The sequence below is a fragment of the Manacus candei genome, unplaced genomic scaffold (genome assembly GCF_025592945.1).
Source record: "Manacus candei isolate 608988 ecotype Guabito, Panama unplaced genomic scaffold, ASM2559294v1 h1tg000023l, whole genome shotgun sequence".
NCBI lineage: Eukaryota > Metazoa > Chordata > Aves > Passeriformes > Pipridae > Manacus > Manacus candei.
In genome coordinates, this window is record NW_026138071.1 from 10,504,515 (window position 1) to 10,520,494 (window position 15,980).

At 34.5% G+C, this 15,980-nt stretch overlaps 1 protein-coding gene across 2 annotated transcripts in view; it reads right to left on the reverse strand.

Annotated features, from left to right (window-relative positions):
* Nucleotides 1-2,107: 2,107 nt before the first annotated feature.
* The window catches only part of TTC21B (tetratricopeptide repeat domain 21B), a 34,937-nt gene continuing 21,064 nt past the window's right edge, over nucleotides 2,108-15,980 (reverse strand). For both annotated transcript variants that reach the window (XM_051787365.1, XM_051787366.1), the window contains 9 exons: nucleotides 12,951-13,061; nucleotides 11,734-11,815; nucleotides 10,911-11,061; nucleotides 10,365-10,526; nucleotides 9,785-9,980; nucleotides 7,884-8,108; nucleotides 5,111-5,231; nucleotides 3,462-3,529; nucleotides 2,108-2,462 (listed from right to left, as the gene is read on the reverse strand). In XM_051787365.1, coding sequence (XP_051643325.1) covers nucleotides 2,385-2,462; nucleotides 3,462-3,529; nucleotides 5,111-5,231; nucleotides 7,884-8,108; nucleotides 9,785-9,980; nucleotides 10,365-10,526; nucleotides 10,911-11,061; nucleotides 11,734-11,815; nucleotides 12,951-13,061 — 1,194 coding nt within the window. In that variant the 3' untranslated portion in view covers nucleotides 2,108-2,384. The remainder of the gene's footprint in view (nucleotides 2,463-3,461; nucleotides 3,530-5,110; nucleotides 5,232-7,883; nucleotides 8,109-9,784; nucleotides 9,981-10,364; nucleotides 10,527-10,910; nucleotides 11,062-11,733; nucleotides 11,816-12,950; nucleotides 13,062-15,980) is intronic.

Here is a 15,980-nt window from a genome sequence, read left to right on the forward strand (position 1 = left end):
AAAGTAAAAAAAAAAATAAATTGTAAGCACAGGAAAACTTAAATTGGCTTACACAAACCAAAAGGGATATGGAAAGGACATTTACTTCTTCTGAGATTACTATATTAAAGCAAGATTTTCTCTGAAGGACTAATTGGAACCACCTTTTTTTTTTTAAATTGAAATCCAAAGATGTGTGTCATTTACACTTTTCTTTTAAAGACCTCATCTATAAAGACACCAGTGCCTATATATGCTCAAGAGGGCTAATGAGGATTCAGAAATCTTTTACCTGCATGCAGGTTTATGCATAAAACTCTTCACCAGAAGTTAGCGACAGAAAGCTTAAAGTCTCAGTCCAATTTCTATCAACTAATTTCTGTATCTTATCACTATGATGACTTAATCTGTCACACCCATCTTATGAAGGGCTAATGTCCATCTTATGAGAAAAACGTAGATGCAGATGTCTTGCCTTTTTTGAAAACATCTTGCATTTATTAATGTAAACCCATCTATTTTTATTCTAAAATTCAGCTAAATGTTATTCCTATGCTATCCAGGAAGCAACAACACATTGATCCTGCATGAATAAGGCTGTGTACAAAGAAATGCTGTTTTACTAGAAACTGCCTCAGTAAGGTCTATGTACTTATTCTTTTAACAGTGGGAAAAAAAAGCAAAAGAGCATAGTTTAAGAATTCATAGCACAGTGACTCCCACAGCCCAGCTCCCTTAGAGTTCCCCCCAGCCTTAGCATTTTCTAGGTCCTTTCATGTTCCTCCTTCCACTCCAATACTGTCAGTTTTTCCCTACTATACTAAATCTTTGTCCTCTGAGCTCTATCATACTACAAAACTTACAGGCAAAAAACCAGGGAGCTTGTACTGTGCCTGGTACAGTCATGTACCCAGGGACTGCCAGTGCTCAAACAGAACTGACAGGCTACACCGTAAGTCTCAAGGTTCCGTAGGGAAGGAGAGGACACTTATTTGAGTCTTTTCTCAATTCTAATATTCACACAAATCTTGTAGAAGTGTCATAGTCCTGAAACACATCTACTCAGTTTAGCTGACCAAGAGCTCAAAAGTTACTGGAACACAGTAAACAAACTGCAAACACCAGCAAACACTGTGTAAGTGATGCATATCCATGTATTCAGAAAACAAGGGTATAAAGTTACTCAAGATACAGCATCCAGGTACTGATAAGCAAGATTAGATTGATTGTAAACAGGCTGCCTTTTGCAGCCTTATCATTCAGTTGTCATAAAAAGAAACCACTGAAAGTGACTTTACACAGTGTCAAGAGCTTGAGAAGCTAAAATCAGCTGAGGAGGAAACTGAAATTGCTTCTAAAATAAAGCAACTTAATCACTAGCATTAAGAATTCCCTTTTCATGCCAAAACATTACTTTTCTAGTAAGATACATACAACAAGTGCTGTTTGAAAACCAAATACAGGAGTACAACAGTGGGTTTTGTTAGGCATTATTTTTTTCAAAAATTCTGGATCAGTGAAAACAATGTGATCCTTCTCTTTCCTTTCATTCATGACATGATATTGCTCCCTTAAAGATACACAGGTATATTCTGTATGTGAGACAAGATCATAATCCCCTCTAATAAAAATTATTTCTCTAAAAAGGTGTTTTATAGGGATTAAACAAATTAAGTGCTAATTTCTGCACATATGACTGTATTGCCTACACATACAATGCTGAAAGATTAAGCCCTGCAAATTAAGGAGATTTCTTTTCATAGAAATCTGACAGGTGGGTAATAGACAATGTGAGCAGAAAGTAAATGTGAGACTTGCATGATCTATAAAAGTCTTTACTGAATATTTACATAGGATTTTAATTTTAACTATTACATTTTCATTAAAAATGTAAATTTCACAGAGAATAATGCACATATCTGTTTTTTCAAGATTAAAAAAAAAATAAAGCATGACTTTATTATATGTAGAAAAAATGCCCCCATAACTTAGAAATACACCTGTAGAATAAAGATTACACTGTAATTTACACAAACTGAAATCCACCATCTTAACAGTGTATCTCCCCTAGAAAAGACAGGTTGTTATTTTGAATGCTATTTCAAATAACCAAAACAAAATACTGAGATATATGCTTTAAAACAATTTTATAATGCTGACAACACTCTTTTATGATGTCACTTTACATAACACACACAGGAGTAGAATTCTTTCCTAAACGAGAAAAAATACAATTTCTTTCAGGGTTGCAGACTTCTCCTGAAAGTAATCCAGATCTCTAATATAATTAAATTCATCCTATTCACAATACTTTTGTGCTGATACAGTCTCTGTCACTGCAGCATTTCATTCATAGCTTCTGAAGTCTGATTAAACAAAAGTCCATGAGTCATAAAAAAACTCATTCAGGTTCTTAGTGATGCACGGGCCTTGTCAAGTATTTCCTTTCTGATCTTTGGATAGTTTGGATGTGCTCCAAGAACCTGTCAAAAGACAAAAAAACCCAAAAGTTCTGTGTCTAAAAGGAAAGAACTCTCTATTTGGTAATAACTCTCATCACTGAGCTTACACATTCTGAAACTAAAATAACAACATGACCAGTTTTAGAATGCACAAATATTTCCTTGTGGCTAGAGACCACCACATCCAAAGGTCAAACCCAGGTCTATCAGAGTCACCTCGCTTCCATTTCCACTGTCCTGTCACCTTGGCATGAAAGACACGGGTCAAAGGCTTCAGCCTCTGAGTGGCTTGAAACATATCAGAACAGGGACCTCTGCAGACATTTCTGAGGTTTTAAATATACACTCTCTGTAATAATATATTTTCACATATCATTTCACATACTTTCTCTGCCTTTATGTTTTCACTCCCTTTTGGGCTCTTTCTTACTATATCTACTTCATCTTCTTCCTTTCAATTCCCTCTTCTTTCTTATCCTTCCATTCAATTTGTCCTTTCTAGTTATCTTGATTTCCCCAAGAAGAACAAATGTGATTTATTTTATTATTAATACAAATAATTATTCATTCATAATGTTCACTCTACTTCTTTAATAGTAGCCCTTCCTCTTACTCTGCATCTGCTCTACTTATGTTTGGACCATACAAAGGCAAATACCTAAGTTACTTTCCAACAGTGTCTTCTGATGCCAACCTTTGACTAAACTGCTTGAGCTATAATTCTGTAGGGATTGACCAAGTTGCAACCACATGGCCAAAAGAACGTGGTGCCATTTGAATATCCTTTCATATATGACAGCCAGTCCACTTGTATCTCTTATCTATCTGGTGACCGTGTTGCTCAGGACAGAGCAGATTATGTAGAGGATATTTAATTTAATACAATTTATTAAACAGGGCACCTTTTTGACATTAAGCTATGTGTTTTAGAAATTTAAACTGAACAAAAAAACCAAAGATCACTATATAAAAGAATGTTGCTAGAGAAGACAGACTATTAAGTACATATGCAAATTCTACCTTATGACAAACATGGATTGCATCAACATATCTCTTCCCTTTCAGGTAATTGAAAGCCAGCTTGTATCCTGTAAATAAAGGTGGGGAGAGAGAGGAGCAGGGGGAGAGGAAGGCAACAGTTTCAGTTTCTGTATAGAGTAACAAAAACATCACATTTGAATTCATTTTGGTCATCATGTGTTTCTGAAGTTAGTATGTTTGTTTTCTAGCATTCTCTCATATAAGCCTGGTAGTGATCAAAATTTCTACTGAAAGTCACTTCAAGTAGTAAATAAAAGTCCTTTACACACTGATAGCTCTGTCTGAATCAAAAGGAGTCATTATTCTGGAGAGCATGTGCTACTACAGAGAATAACATAATGGTTGTCCTCTCAATTACTGCGGTACCCCACAGAGTTTCTCACTGTGACCTACAATACACTGTCCCTCTGTAAAGGTAATTCCATTACTAAAGGACAAAAGGAAAAAGAATCAGGGTAACAAACTAGGGACGTAAAATGCTATTCTGTTCCACTGTCAGCAGACCACTGATATAAAAAGTCACATGGAGTAGCTAAGTTGCATAGCAACCTGCCAGGCTGATACTTTCAACTAAGAGGTAAAGCTCAAGTTTATCAGCCTGGACAAAGACCAGGCCTGAGGAAAAAAAAATCACATTATAAGCATGCAATTTCCAAAATCTGAAATTTTAGATCTTTCATTTATGAACTTATCCTCACTAGCAAGTAAGCACTCAAGAAATGACAACTTTGTTCTAATACGTTTTATTTGATCAAGAACTGCAATATTTTAGCCTAGACATTCATGGCTCAGTCTACAGAAACATCTAGTAAAAATAAGGGCACAAAAAAGGACCACAGATTAAAGACTGGAAGTAGTATGCATTTTTGAGGGACAATAAACATATTCCAAAATCTGGAACAGAATTTGTGTCAACCACCTGCCTTGGGACCCATGGACAGACTACAGGTGTTGAGTAAGAAAAGGGCATTTTATCCTATGTATCCATTTCATAAAGGCTTCCTACATTTAAACAGTCTAAAAATGTGGCAGTTTAGTGCAAACTTCAATGTACCATACAAACTGGAACTTGACTAATGTCCCAAGTTTTCAGCTGGTCATCCTTTTTAAAACAGATATATTTAAAGACATTTAAAATTATTTATTTTTTAAATCCTTACTCATGTATATAAAATCTGATCCATATAAACAGATAATCTGTCTGATTATCAAAATGAAATAATCAAATCAATGACCTGCCACCATCACATAAGTATTATGTCTTATAAAAGATTCTCTGATATAGACAGTACATAATAGATTACTGTAAATACATTATTAAAAAATTAATGCTGTCCTTATAGGGAAGTTGTTCACAAATAGCAAACTAAAACTGTTTCAGATCAAACCTTGTACTAAAACAGAAAGCAGAATCTTCTGAAGTATCATAAAGCTACTACCTCTTGCCATGGAAGCTTTCCAAGTGACTGTTCAGTACACCTTTTAACATTTGTGGGTTTTATGTGAGGAAAAGCAGTGATACTCTATTTCTATGGAAAATTAAAAGCAGTCTTTCCAGTATGGGCTAGTTGTTTCATTCCTACTGTAGTACCCAAAATCATACTTACAGGTTATATATATACACATACCTACTGTTGGGTTTGTTTGGTTTCCATATTTCCAGGCCATCTCATAATTTATTGCTGCATCCTTATATGCTTGTTCCTTTTCCATTATATATCCCATGTATTCATAAGCCTTGCAGCATGACTGCAAAACATATATATTCACTCAAGATTTTACTTAGGTAAGCTTATATATAATAATACCAACAGCTTAATTGCTAAAATACTTCAAATCTGTACAACTGGAAAGTACAAGTGGTACTTGTCCTAACTTTGATGACACGACAGTCTTGATTTAAAAGATCTGTAATACAAATGAGTTACATGGAATTCTGCATTACTCTGGGTCAAGTACAGAGTTCATCACAGAGGCCACTGGAATTACTCCTTCAAAAGTAGATACCTCTCTCAGTTAATAACTCTACAGCAGCTGCATTTCAAGTCTATCTGGAAGGTGCTGTACCTTCCACAAATATTGTTTTTTAATTTTTTTCTTAAAAAGGTATTTTCATAGCTTTATTTTTGAAAACAGTTTTACATTATAATTTCCCACTTAAAGCTTAAAAACAGACACAAATAACCTGAAGAGAAAAATCAATCATTAAGTATTTCATTTTTTATAACTCTTAAGTAGCAAGTCACAAGCATCTGAAAAAGAAGTTCCAAAAAACTATTAAGCAGTAGTTGAAAATACTAGCCTCACTTACGTTAACTCCATAATAAAGGTTAGTATGAAAGATACAGTAATTTATATAGAAATCTTAATTTTAGTACATGAAGAAGGAAAAAAATTTACAAAAACCCTAACTGCTGCATGCCCTTACCATGAATAGTTTATATTATGCTGCCAATAGGTCAAATATTTTCAAGAGAAAAATAAATGACACTATGCACCTTTTTTACATATGCAGCACAAAAAATTGTTGATATATAAATTACATTCCCTCTTTAACTTCACTATTGCCAATTGGGCTTCCGAAATCTACCGATAAAAAACTTTCAAATCACAGCATACTGGCATCAATATGGGAATACCTGGAAGTTGAAGATAAAAATATACTACCTCTCTCCTTTGTGATAAACAAAACAAAAAGTTCAAAATCAAGAGTAATCAGTAAAGAAACCTCAATTTCACAGAAACAGTCTGCTCACTGGGATCTTACTAACCAATCCTAAGTCTTTTAAAACCACATCAAATCCATATTAAAAGACACTAGGTTTTTATGAAACTTTCATTCAATGTATTTACTTAAATTGTGTGTGTGTGTACATATATATATATAAAATAAAATTCAATTCTGACTCTTAAAAATAATGCTAAAAACTAATGAATCACAATTAAGTGTTTTCTCAATCTAATCAAGTCCTCCAAAATGGAGAATACCATACAAAATATTGTCTTGTGAATTGACAAGATACTTTAAGATCTAAAATATTCAACATCTATGTGTATAATGCAATTCCTGCTCTGTAGCTTTGCATGCAAGCAGAAGAAAAGTCACGACCCTGTTTTGCAAGGAACCAGAGATACACTTCAGATTCGCCCTCCTCCCTGCTGCAAGCAGAGCCTGTTTATCCAAGTCCCTCATGGGTCTCAAACATTTTAGAAGAAAACAAATTACTTGGTGGGCTATGCTTTTATGCATGGGAATTTCTGCAACAAATGTTCTTTGTGGTATATACCTGCTCAACAGACCACCTGTTTCAAGATATGTTTTATTTTGGGAGATATGACTTGTGTTTATCCTCCAGCTATATGCATTTTGCAACTTGCCTTGGCCATCTGGATAAGTGTGTAACTGATCTTAAGACAGAATTTTTCTTAACTAAATTTAAACTCATTTTTTGTAAAAATCAAACTGAGTACATCCTATTTTAAGAGGCATCTCTGCAGAAGTACACGGTACCATTATACTAAGAACTGTTGTATCTGCCTCTTAATTTTATATTTAGAAATAAAAAGAGTTCAAAAAATATCTGTCTCTCAAGGCAGTTTCAGAAAGATGACCGGTATAGAAAGTAAGGCTCATTATTAAAATAATTAATGAAAAAAGAAATATACAGCATCAGGTCTTTTTCTAAACCAAAGCTGTGCTCTATAAACAGTATCCTCAATGTGCAGCATAGGATCTATGGAAGACCAATCTATTGAACTGCCTCACATGAAGGAAGGTGAAGCGTATAGATAGAAAATCATGATCAGCAAAAAGGGCCAAAATGAAAAATAAGCACAAGAGCTAAGATCTGTGTTTGTTCCCATAGTCAAAGTAGGGTATTGTGCAGTTTGCCTGCTCAGAAACCCTGAGGTAAACTGTCTCCAGACAATCTACCAGACAGTATTGCCACAGAAGAGGATTAATACTAGCATTAAAAAAAATATTCCTAGACTGTAGCAGGCTTATGAACATTAATGTTTAAAAACATAAGAGATGAAGATTAGATCTCAATAAATGGAGCAAGTCTCCAGAAGTTATATGTCTACACCTTTCTTCATCAGTTTTGTGAGACTCAGTAAAATGCATTTCTGACATTCCATAACACCTCGAGCTTTCAGTGTCCGCACAGCTAAAACCTGCATAAGTTACTACAAAAAGGACTAAGCAGCATTAACAGATTTGTTTACTACCCTCCAGTGTGAAGTCGCTGGTTTCCTGCCTTGTTTTGGTCTATTTGTCCTTATTAAGTGGAATACCAGGCAATTGAACAAAGACATACATTTCCAAATTCTGTTTCAGAGAAAAACTAAACATTTAGATTAGTTCAAATAGAAGGTTACTTTCAATGTGCATTCACTTACCCTGTTATGACGAAGGCACCGTTTTAATAATTCACCTGCCATATCATATTTTGCAGATTGAATATATATATCTGCAAGCAGAAGCCAACTCTTTTCAAACTCCTCTGCATCAATGAGATTCCAGTTCATTTTTGAAATCCGTTTTAACTGATTTCTGGCTCGTGGAGTCTGTTTCAAGATCATGTAAGCCGTGGCCATTCCCAAAAGTGCTGGTATATGATCCTTCTGCAGTAATAAGTATAGTGACTGCTTGGTGCTGGTTTATTTTGCTTTCAACATTTTTTTTTTTAAAAGAAAGACTTTTACCATGTATCTGAAAACTAAACTAAGAGCTAAATCTCAGGAAATAAAGATAGAACATCTTATCTTACAAACATGTTTTCCACTTAGTGCTATAATTATTTCTGTAAGACTAATTATTATAAACACCAGGCTAAGGAAATGCTGAAAACATCCACAGGTATTTCATCTCATAAGAAAAAAAGTCTGACACCACTAAGAGCTATCCTTTTTATATAAAAATAAATACTTCAGATAGAAACTGAACTCACTTGAGGTTACAATACAAGTGGTATTTTCCACTTTTAGAAGTGCCTGTCAAATAAGGACACTGATTCCTATAATTAGGTGTACAGCTCCCAAAAATTTAAGTCTAAACTGTATGCATCCAAAAGCTGTGTATAAATAAAGAGGATTCTTAAAAGCCACCATTCTATGCAAGAGCATCAAAAGCAAGCAGTAAAAGAAGTACAAGAGCAAGTGTCATTTTTAACATCCCACCTTTATTAGTAAAGGATGAGAATGGGGCTCACATCCTGAAACTTGCTCCTAAATGCAGAGAGTAGTTCTATCAGCAGCTAGCTTAAAAACTTCTTTCTCACTCTCAGTGTTCTTGGTTCACTACTGGTATTCTGCCTCTACATCCCTCCGAAGGGTTGTGCTGTAAATACGTCTGTCTTAGTGTGCTAAAAAAAAAAAAAATGACCCCACCAAAATCCCTTCTCTTCCACCTAACGATAAGCTCGTCCCCCTTCTCCTTCAACAGCCACACTAGCATGGAGCAATAACCTCAGAAGTCTGAAGAGATTAAAGCTATAAATTTTATGCAACTCCAGAAGGAAATGACTAAATAAACTGGAGCATTCTTCCTTGCTGGAACTGTCACAATGTGAAAAACATTCCATATTCACAGGACCTCAGACCAATCCTGAGCAGGACTGAGAAGCCAGTACTGGAGGCAGAGGGACACCTTTGTGATTCTTAAAACTGCCTTACACATAAGAGCAGCATCAGTATATTCAGCTCAGACACAGTACAGTTTAGCACATAGTTAATAGGTAGTAGTAACTGAAGTATTTTGTGGCATTCTGATGCACTAAATGTGTCTACACCTGCTTAAATAAAATCTGTCGAAAGCTGCTGGTAACAGGAACATCCATTATTAATCCTAAAACTAATGACTACAAGTAGCTATAAAATACTGAAAATTTCCATTATAAGGATGAATTTTAAGGTGATGGATAATCTTGTCCTGGAGTCTAAATTCTGTCCAATTGGCATGAAGCACTGTATAGCCTTTATCATCAGAGCTGCTGCTGGCAAGCCTGGGAATTAAAAAACAAACCCAGCAACCAAATAGCCTATTCACATTTCAGAAACTGGCAATATTAGCATTTAGTTGTGTTCTACATTTGCAATTCAACTGAAAACTTCTAAAACATATTGCTATTTCAGAAAATTGTTTTCAAATTTTATATAAAATATTCTTTAATAGGAAAAAAAATCCTTAGAACGAATAGCACTAACACATACTCCTACTGCTGACTGTAAACTGTGAGACTAGTTCAGAAAATGTAGTAAGTATGAAAGGGAAGACTGAGGAAATGAGACAGGTTACTAACCTCATCCAGGACTATTTCAGTGAAAGTGTTCAGCGCTTGTTCAACATTTGACTTTTGTTTGGTTGCCATGAGACAATAATTTTCCATGATTCGCAGTTGAATGTGACCCTGAATGGTTTGAGGCTTGAGTTCCTTCAGCAGGTTTCCTGCTGTTCTTACAGCCAACTGCACAGACTCCTGTTTTTCTGTTGAATTACTATTACCAGAAAGAAAGTGTTCATAAAAGCTTATTTTTTTAATATACAACAAATTAATTACAAGTTAGAACTGACTCTATACTAAAGGCGTGCCATTTTTTACAAAATGGTACACAGGCATTCTACACTGATTCTCTTGTGTAACAAAAGCAGTTCTAACCCAACAAGCTGTTTGTAAACTGCAAGTGACCAGGATTCCAGAGAAAATCTTCTACATTTTGTGCTTGAGACTCAATTATTACAGAACAGAATGGTCTCTCACAATAACATAAAATAATCATAGCATTAGATGATCTCAATGTTCTAACAATTTAAATCAAGTACATTATCAAGAGGAAAGGGATGACAGAAGAACCCAAGCATTATTCATTTCATTCACCTACCCTGTGTCAGCATCCAGATTTTCAAAGACTTCTCCGCCCACCGTTTCATTATCTGGGTTCAAACAAATTTCAATCATGTTGTAGACTGCATTCTGTCCCCAGTCACTGTCCTTTCGAGCTTTATTAAAATGCCGGAGTGCGTCGTTTGGTTCCCCTATATACCTACACCAAGAATTAAAATATTTAAACCTGGCCAAGTAAAATTTGCTGTTCCGAATCCCAAGAAGAAACCGAAGTATTTAAAAACAGACAAACCACTTACACTGATAACGCAAAGTTTGAACAGCACACGTACTATTGCAAGGAACTTGTTTTTGCAAACTAAAAATAGTCTTCAAAATTCTAAAACGTGAAGATAAGTAGTATTACATTATTGAACCAGAAAGAATATCCTGAGATATTCAGAGAAACTGAGACCTTTCCTCAAAACCTAGCACCTTAAGTAATCAACATAGCACCTCTGAATTACAATGTATGACAAGAAAGATAATTTAAATACATACTACATAATCAAATAAACCTTATCTTAATTATAATTGCAAGTACCAAAGATAAAGTCCTTTGCAGTAGTGAAATCCTGGTTCAAGTTTTGTTCTGGAAGAATGTTTTTCAGCCATTAAAAGAAATCTTGGGACTTCTTCTAGTTTTCCAGCTCTTCTTAACAGATCAATTAATCGTGAGAGGGTTGCATAGTTATCTAAATATACAAATAATTAGGTCACTGTAATTATAGTTATTTGCTGTATGAATAGCTTAAGAAATGAAGAGCCTGCCTTAATATTTTCACATACAGAAATAAAATATGATTTAATACATAAGGTATATTACATAGTAACCACGGACAAAAGAAACAAAACCATTTTTTGCACTCTCATGACTTCTTTCAAAGTCCACTAGAAAGCTTGACATTCATTATAGTACAATTTTAAAATATTTTTAGTAGCTTTCTCTCTGGTCACAATTTGAAAATTGCTCAAAGAAACTTATTCCTGTCCAAGAAACGTTTCCTTTAATAATCTTGAAATAAAATGCTACCTTTGTACTCATGCACTTAATATCTTAAACACAAAAGAAAGTGCTTTATGGTTAACAAGTAAATAACACTCCAGGTGTATTTGGCTTAAGGTAAACTATGCACATTACATTGCAGCAAAGTAAATCACTCTATCTATGACAAATAATTTTCTCACATTCCCCTACAATATCTTTATAATTTGATATACAGTAATGGTCTTTGGTTCTAGTATTCATTACATTATAATTAACACCTATCCTTTCAATCAAGCAAAAATTTTTTTAGATATTTATTTCTCTCTCTTGTTAGAACTATATATCAAAAGAATTAAAAATATTACTGTTAAATACTCACCTGGCTTGCGCTCTAGGAGCTGCTGGAAATGAAAAACCGCTTGTTCATAATCTTGTTTCCTGAACATGAGATCAGCCATCATCTACAATATTGAACAATTTTGAGAAAACAAGATATTATAAATTGTGAAAATATAAAAAAAAATTATAAGTAATGAACTCTGGTTATGTGAAGTGAGGAGCTAAAACTATAGTTTTAAAGTGCTGCAGGAACTGCACAAGAAGTAAACTGAATTGGACTTTTCATTACTCTCTAGAAAACAAACAGTACGTACACACACACAGAGTAATAACAAATAGGCACAGGTTCATATCTCAATTTTTCATGGAAGGTGGAAACTAAAAGTAATTAAGCAATCTGCTGTAGCTTTCAAATATGTTTGTTTTCCCTTGCATAGTTTCACTCCTTATTTTATTTCCCATAAATGCAGATTAAGCATATAGAAAAGCAAAGTTAGGGGAAAAAAAAAGATGGCAGCCCACTTTAGCAGTGCAAGTAAAACAAATTATTTTATTTCTGCTTCTCTCCACTGATAGGTAGCTAATATAGAGTAGATTTAATAGCATATATTAAGAGTGCTATTACTCCTGTTCATGCAACATACTAAGGTAAATTTCAAATGTTAGACTGCTATAAGAAAATGAATTATTCCTATCTTAAAATAATTTTGCTCCTAATCTGTTGAATCAAAAGTTGCTCAGTCTATTGAGATGTCTTTTAAGCCAAGAAGTATACAAGCCCTGGACAGAAAACCTGCAGCTCGGATTAAAACTTGTTAAGCAGGAGTATGATTAACTAAGGTTGGATGAGGCTGTAAAACAACCTAAAGAACATAGTTCTTCTCTTTTGGAACTTTTTTAAAATACTTTTTTTAATATTACTGTGCTGGAAAAATAGCTTCTTCCCTGACCATTAGTCAACGGCTAATAGAACATCCATTTAGCCATACTTTAGCCAGTCTTACTACTACTACTTTTTCCTCTACTTTTAAAGACACATTTTGTATTGAGATAGAACAAAGGCTATGATTGGTAGAAACTTCATACTGAAACATCATCCAGCATAAACAGAAAAACATTTAGTTGTAATAGATTTTTCACATATGTTTTGAAATAACAAGCTCTAGGCTTTCTTAAAAGTAGTAATTTATGAATACAGCATATTACAGGCACGCAAACTTCAAAAACATGATTAAGGATTAGTATAATAGCACATACCATCGTTGCTGCTTCATTATCTTGGTCATTCTTCAGCAGTAAGGAACACTGATATTGACAGGCATCAATATCATCTTGTGCAAGATACAAACGCGCAAGTTCCAACATTGCCTGTGTATTAAAATATTTAACCATATGTAATTCAAAGATGAAGAAAGTTGGTTCAGTTCTATGAGTATCAACCCGGTATTGTAGAGCTGCAGGGAAAAATTGTATCTCTCCTAAAGACAGAGCCTTCTCTATTGTTGCCTGTGGTCAATTAGTTTAATTCATTTTCTTTCCCTCACCTTTATAACAGAAAAATCTTTTCTTTTTCCAAGGGATATTTTGGAGGTACATCGAAAACAGAGCTGCTCAGATACTATTGCTCTGAAGGCTACAGTATTTTGGTACTGGTCTTGGAAAAAAATATAAGTGCAAGTAGTTTTAAGTTCATTGAAAGAAACAAAAGCTCATTAACATTCACCAATTAGTTCTGGAGTACAAGCAACAAACAGTTTTCTTATTTGCATTTCCAAACCTACCACATTAAGACTCTGTGTGGATCCATTTCTGAGAAGCAATCATAGAGCAAACATTAACAAACTGAAAGAGCAAACATTAACAAACTGAAATGTACATAAGCAAGCATTCTTAAAGCTGAAGTCCCATCATAGACTATCCTGAATAAAATGCCACAGGAAAGTTTATAACACAAGGTACCACATATTTAATCAAGCTTTCATTGAAGCAAACAGAAGGTAAACTGATCACAAAGTAAAATTAGGATCAGGTAAACAGTAAGCAATGTCACTCCTGTTTAATTTTAAATGTGTTTTGTTTCCAAAAAAGAGGCATTTATAATTGTATCATAATTCTCTCTCTAGTTACACTTGTGAAAGGCACTCCTGAATCAGAATAGTGTTTTGAACATCCTGTTCAGGATATGCAGGCTACCTGCATAGTTTTTAACAACTGTTTTCTTCTTACTTCCTGGTGTTTACGTTTTCAAACACATACCACGTAATTCTGAAACAGAAAGGCAGGAGAGTAAGCATTGAAATGATACAGAGAACACATGCATGTAAGAACTTTAATTTTGACAGCTTTTTTTAAGCCACTGTTCTTATGTGCACAGCACAGTGGAATACAAAAAACCAGCCTTGTTGTCAAGAACTCTTCCTGCCTTGAGTAGGTCAGAGAAAAAAAGCCAGTTCAGCTGAACTTCTATACTACATTCTATTGACTGGAAGTGGTCTCTAAATTTTCATTTCCAACACAAACAACAATTCTATGAAATGATGCGCTTGATGCAATCTGTGATCCACTTCAAGTTTGCATCTGTACACTGCTTTGCCTCTTACCTGGTCAGTGAAGCAAAGGTAGGGTACTACCTACCAGATTTAACTATGTAAAACATAACAACACAACACAAACCCCTTAAGACATGGACAGCAATCTCTTCACATTTACCGGAATAATTTGTTTAATGCAATATTTCAAATGTATTTTGGGTTACTTTGGCTAAAATACAGGACGTTTTGTTCTGATGAAACAAGGTACAAATAGCTTCAAAGGAATGTCCGTTATTTCCATATATAATTTTAAGGAAAGTAAACTCTGAAGACACCAAGAAACAGGGGAATGTTTAAGAGCTCAAAATTATATTTGGTAATCTAAAAGAATTCAATTCCAATCTTGTACTAGCAATGTTTTTTAAAAATGAAGGGACGCAAACAAGTTCAAATCTACTGAAACTGTAAAAATAAATTGAGATAACTCCTTTATACTAATTGTGGGTAACAAAGTATTTTGCTTTTAGTACTCTAAGTAGGCAACAAGTAATTAATCATAAATTCAGACCTGTATTTTCTAAGATGTCATTGTATTCTGTGTTGCTAGCGAAGAAGGATTGAAACAAAAGTCTTCAGTAAGGGCATCTAACAGATATTCAGTACAAATGTCAGCAGCACAGCACATCTTGTAACAATGAGAATCTCAAGAATTGAAGGGAAATGCCATGCTGGTAAAAGATTAAGGCTTTGATACTGATAACAAAAGCCATAGCTGTACCTGTACTATGACAGGCAGTCCCCTTGCTCTTAACAGTAGAATAGGGAAGTCACTATTTTAAGGATGTTTTTATTCCTGTCCTAATTTATTTATCTTCTCCATCATCATTCTTATAAGATGCCCTGAGGAAAGCCTGTCTCAAATATGCTGAAGTTGTATCTTTAGGAAGGACCTAGATTCTTAAAACCACAACACAGGAGTTCAAGTATTAAAACTAGGTGATATGCTGATAATTTAGCAGCTGGTGAATGTGACAGTTGTTCAATAAGAAGCAGTAAAATAAGAAGTCTTCACATACAACTAAATATATAACATAATTATGATAGGAAATAATGGAAAATGAATAAAAATTATATTTGTTTATTTTTAAGCTAAAAAACTCCACTTTGAGTGGGTATAATAAGTTGACACTCATTATAATTACAGATTTCTTAGACTTCTGCTTCTACCTCTCATCTCCAAAGTCCAGGCTGTGAAAGGAATAGAAGGAAGAGGAGGATAAAAATAAGCTCAAATTTACCTGTATTTATCAACTTGTGGGAAAGAGACAGTGCAGAGGAGAAGCAGTGTAAAAATCCCTGCTCAACAACAGCAACGTTTTGTGACTAAAATCAGAATCCTACCAAGTCTAGAAAAGTTTAAAACTGCTAAAGCAGACACAGAAAAGACAGAAATTGTCTGAACTGACCAAAATCACTGGGAGTTCATTCCAGAGGACAGGTAACAAGAAAGACTGAAATAATCTCCATTATTACCACACCTTACACGCACTAAACTGGTACCTGAAGACAGACTCACTGTATGACCTAATGGACACCTCGGAGTGCTCGCAGACCAACACTTGAGTCAGGAATTTGGGTAGGAGACAGAAATTACTAGTACATACAACTATTTTATCATGATAAGCAATGAAGGGCAGAAAGTTCAAGGCTCTATGTATATCATGAAGCAGAAATAATTGCAAATATACTTCTACTC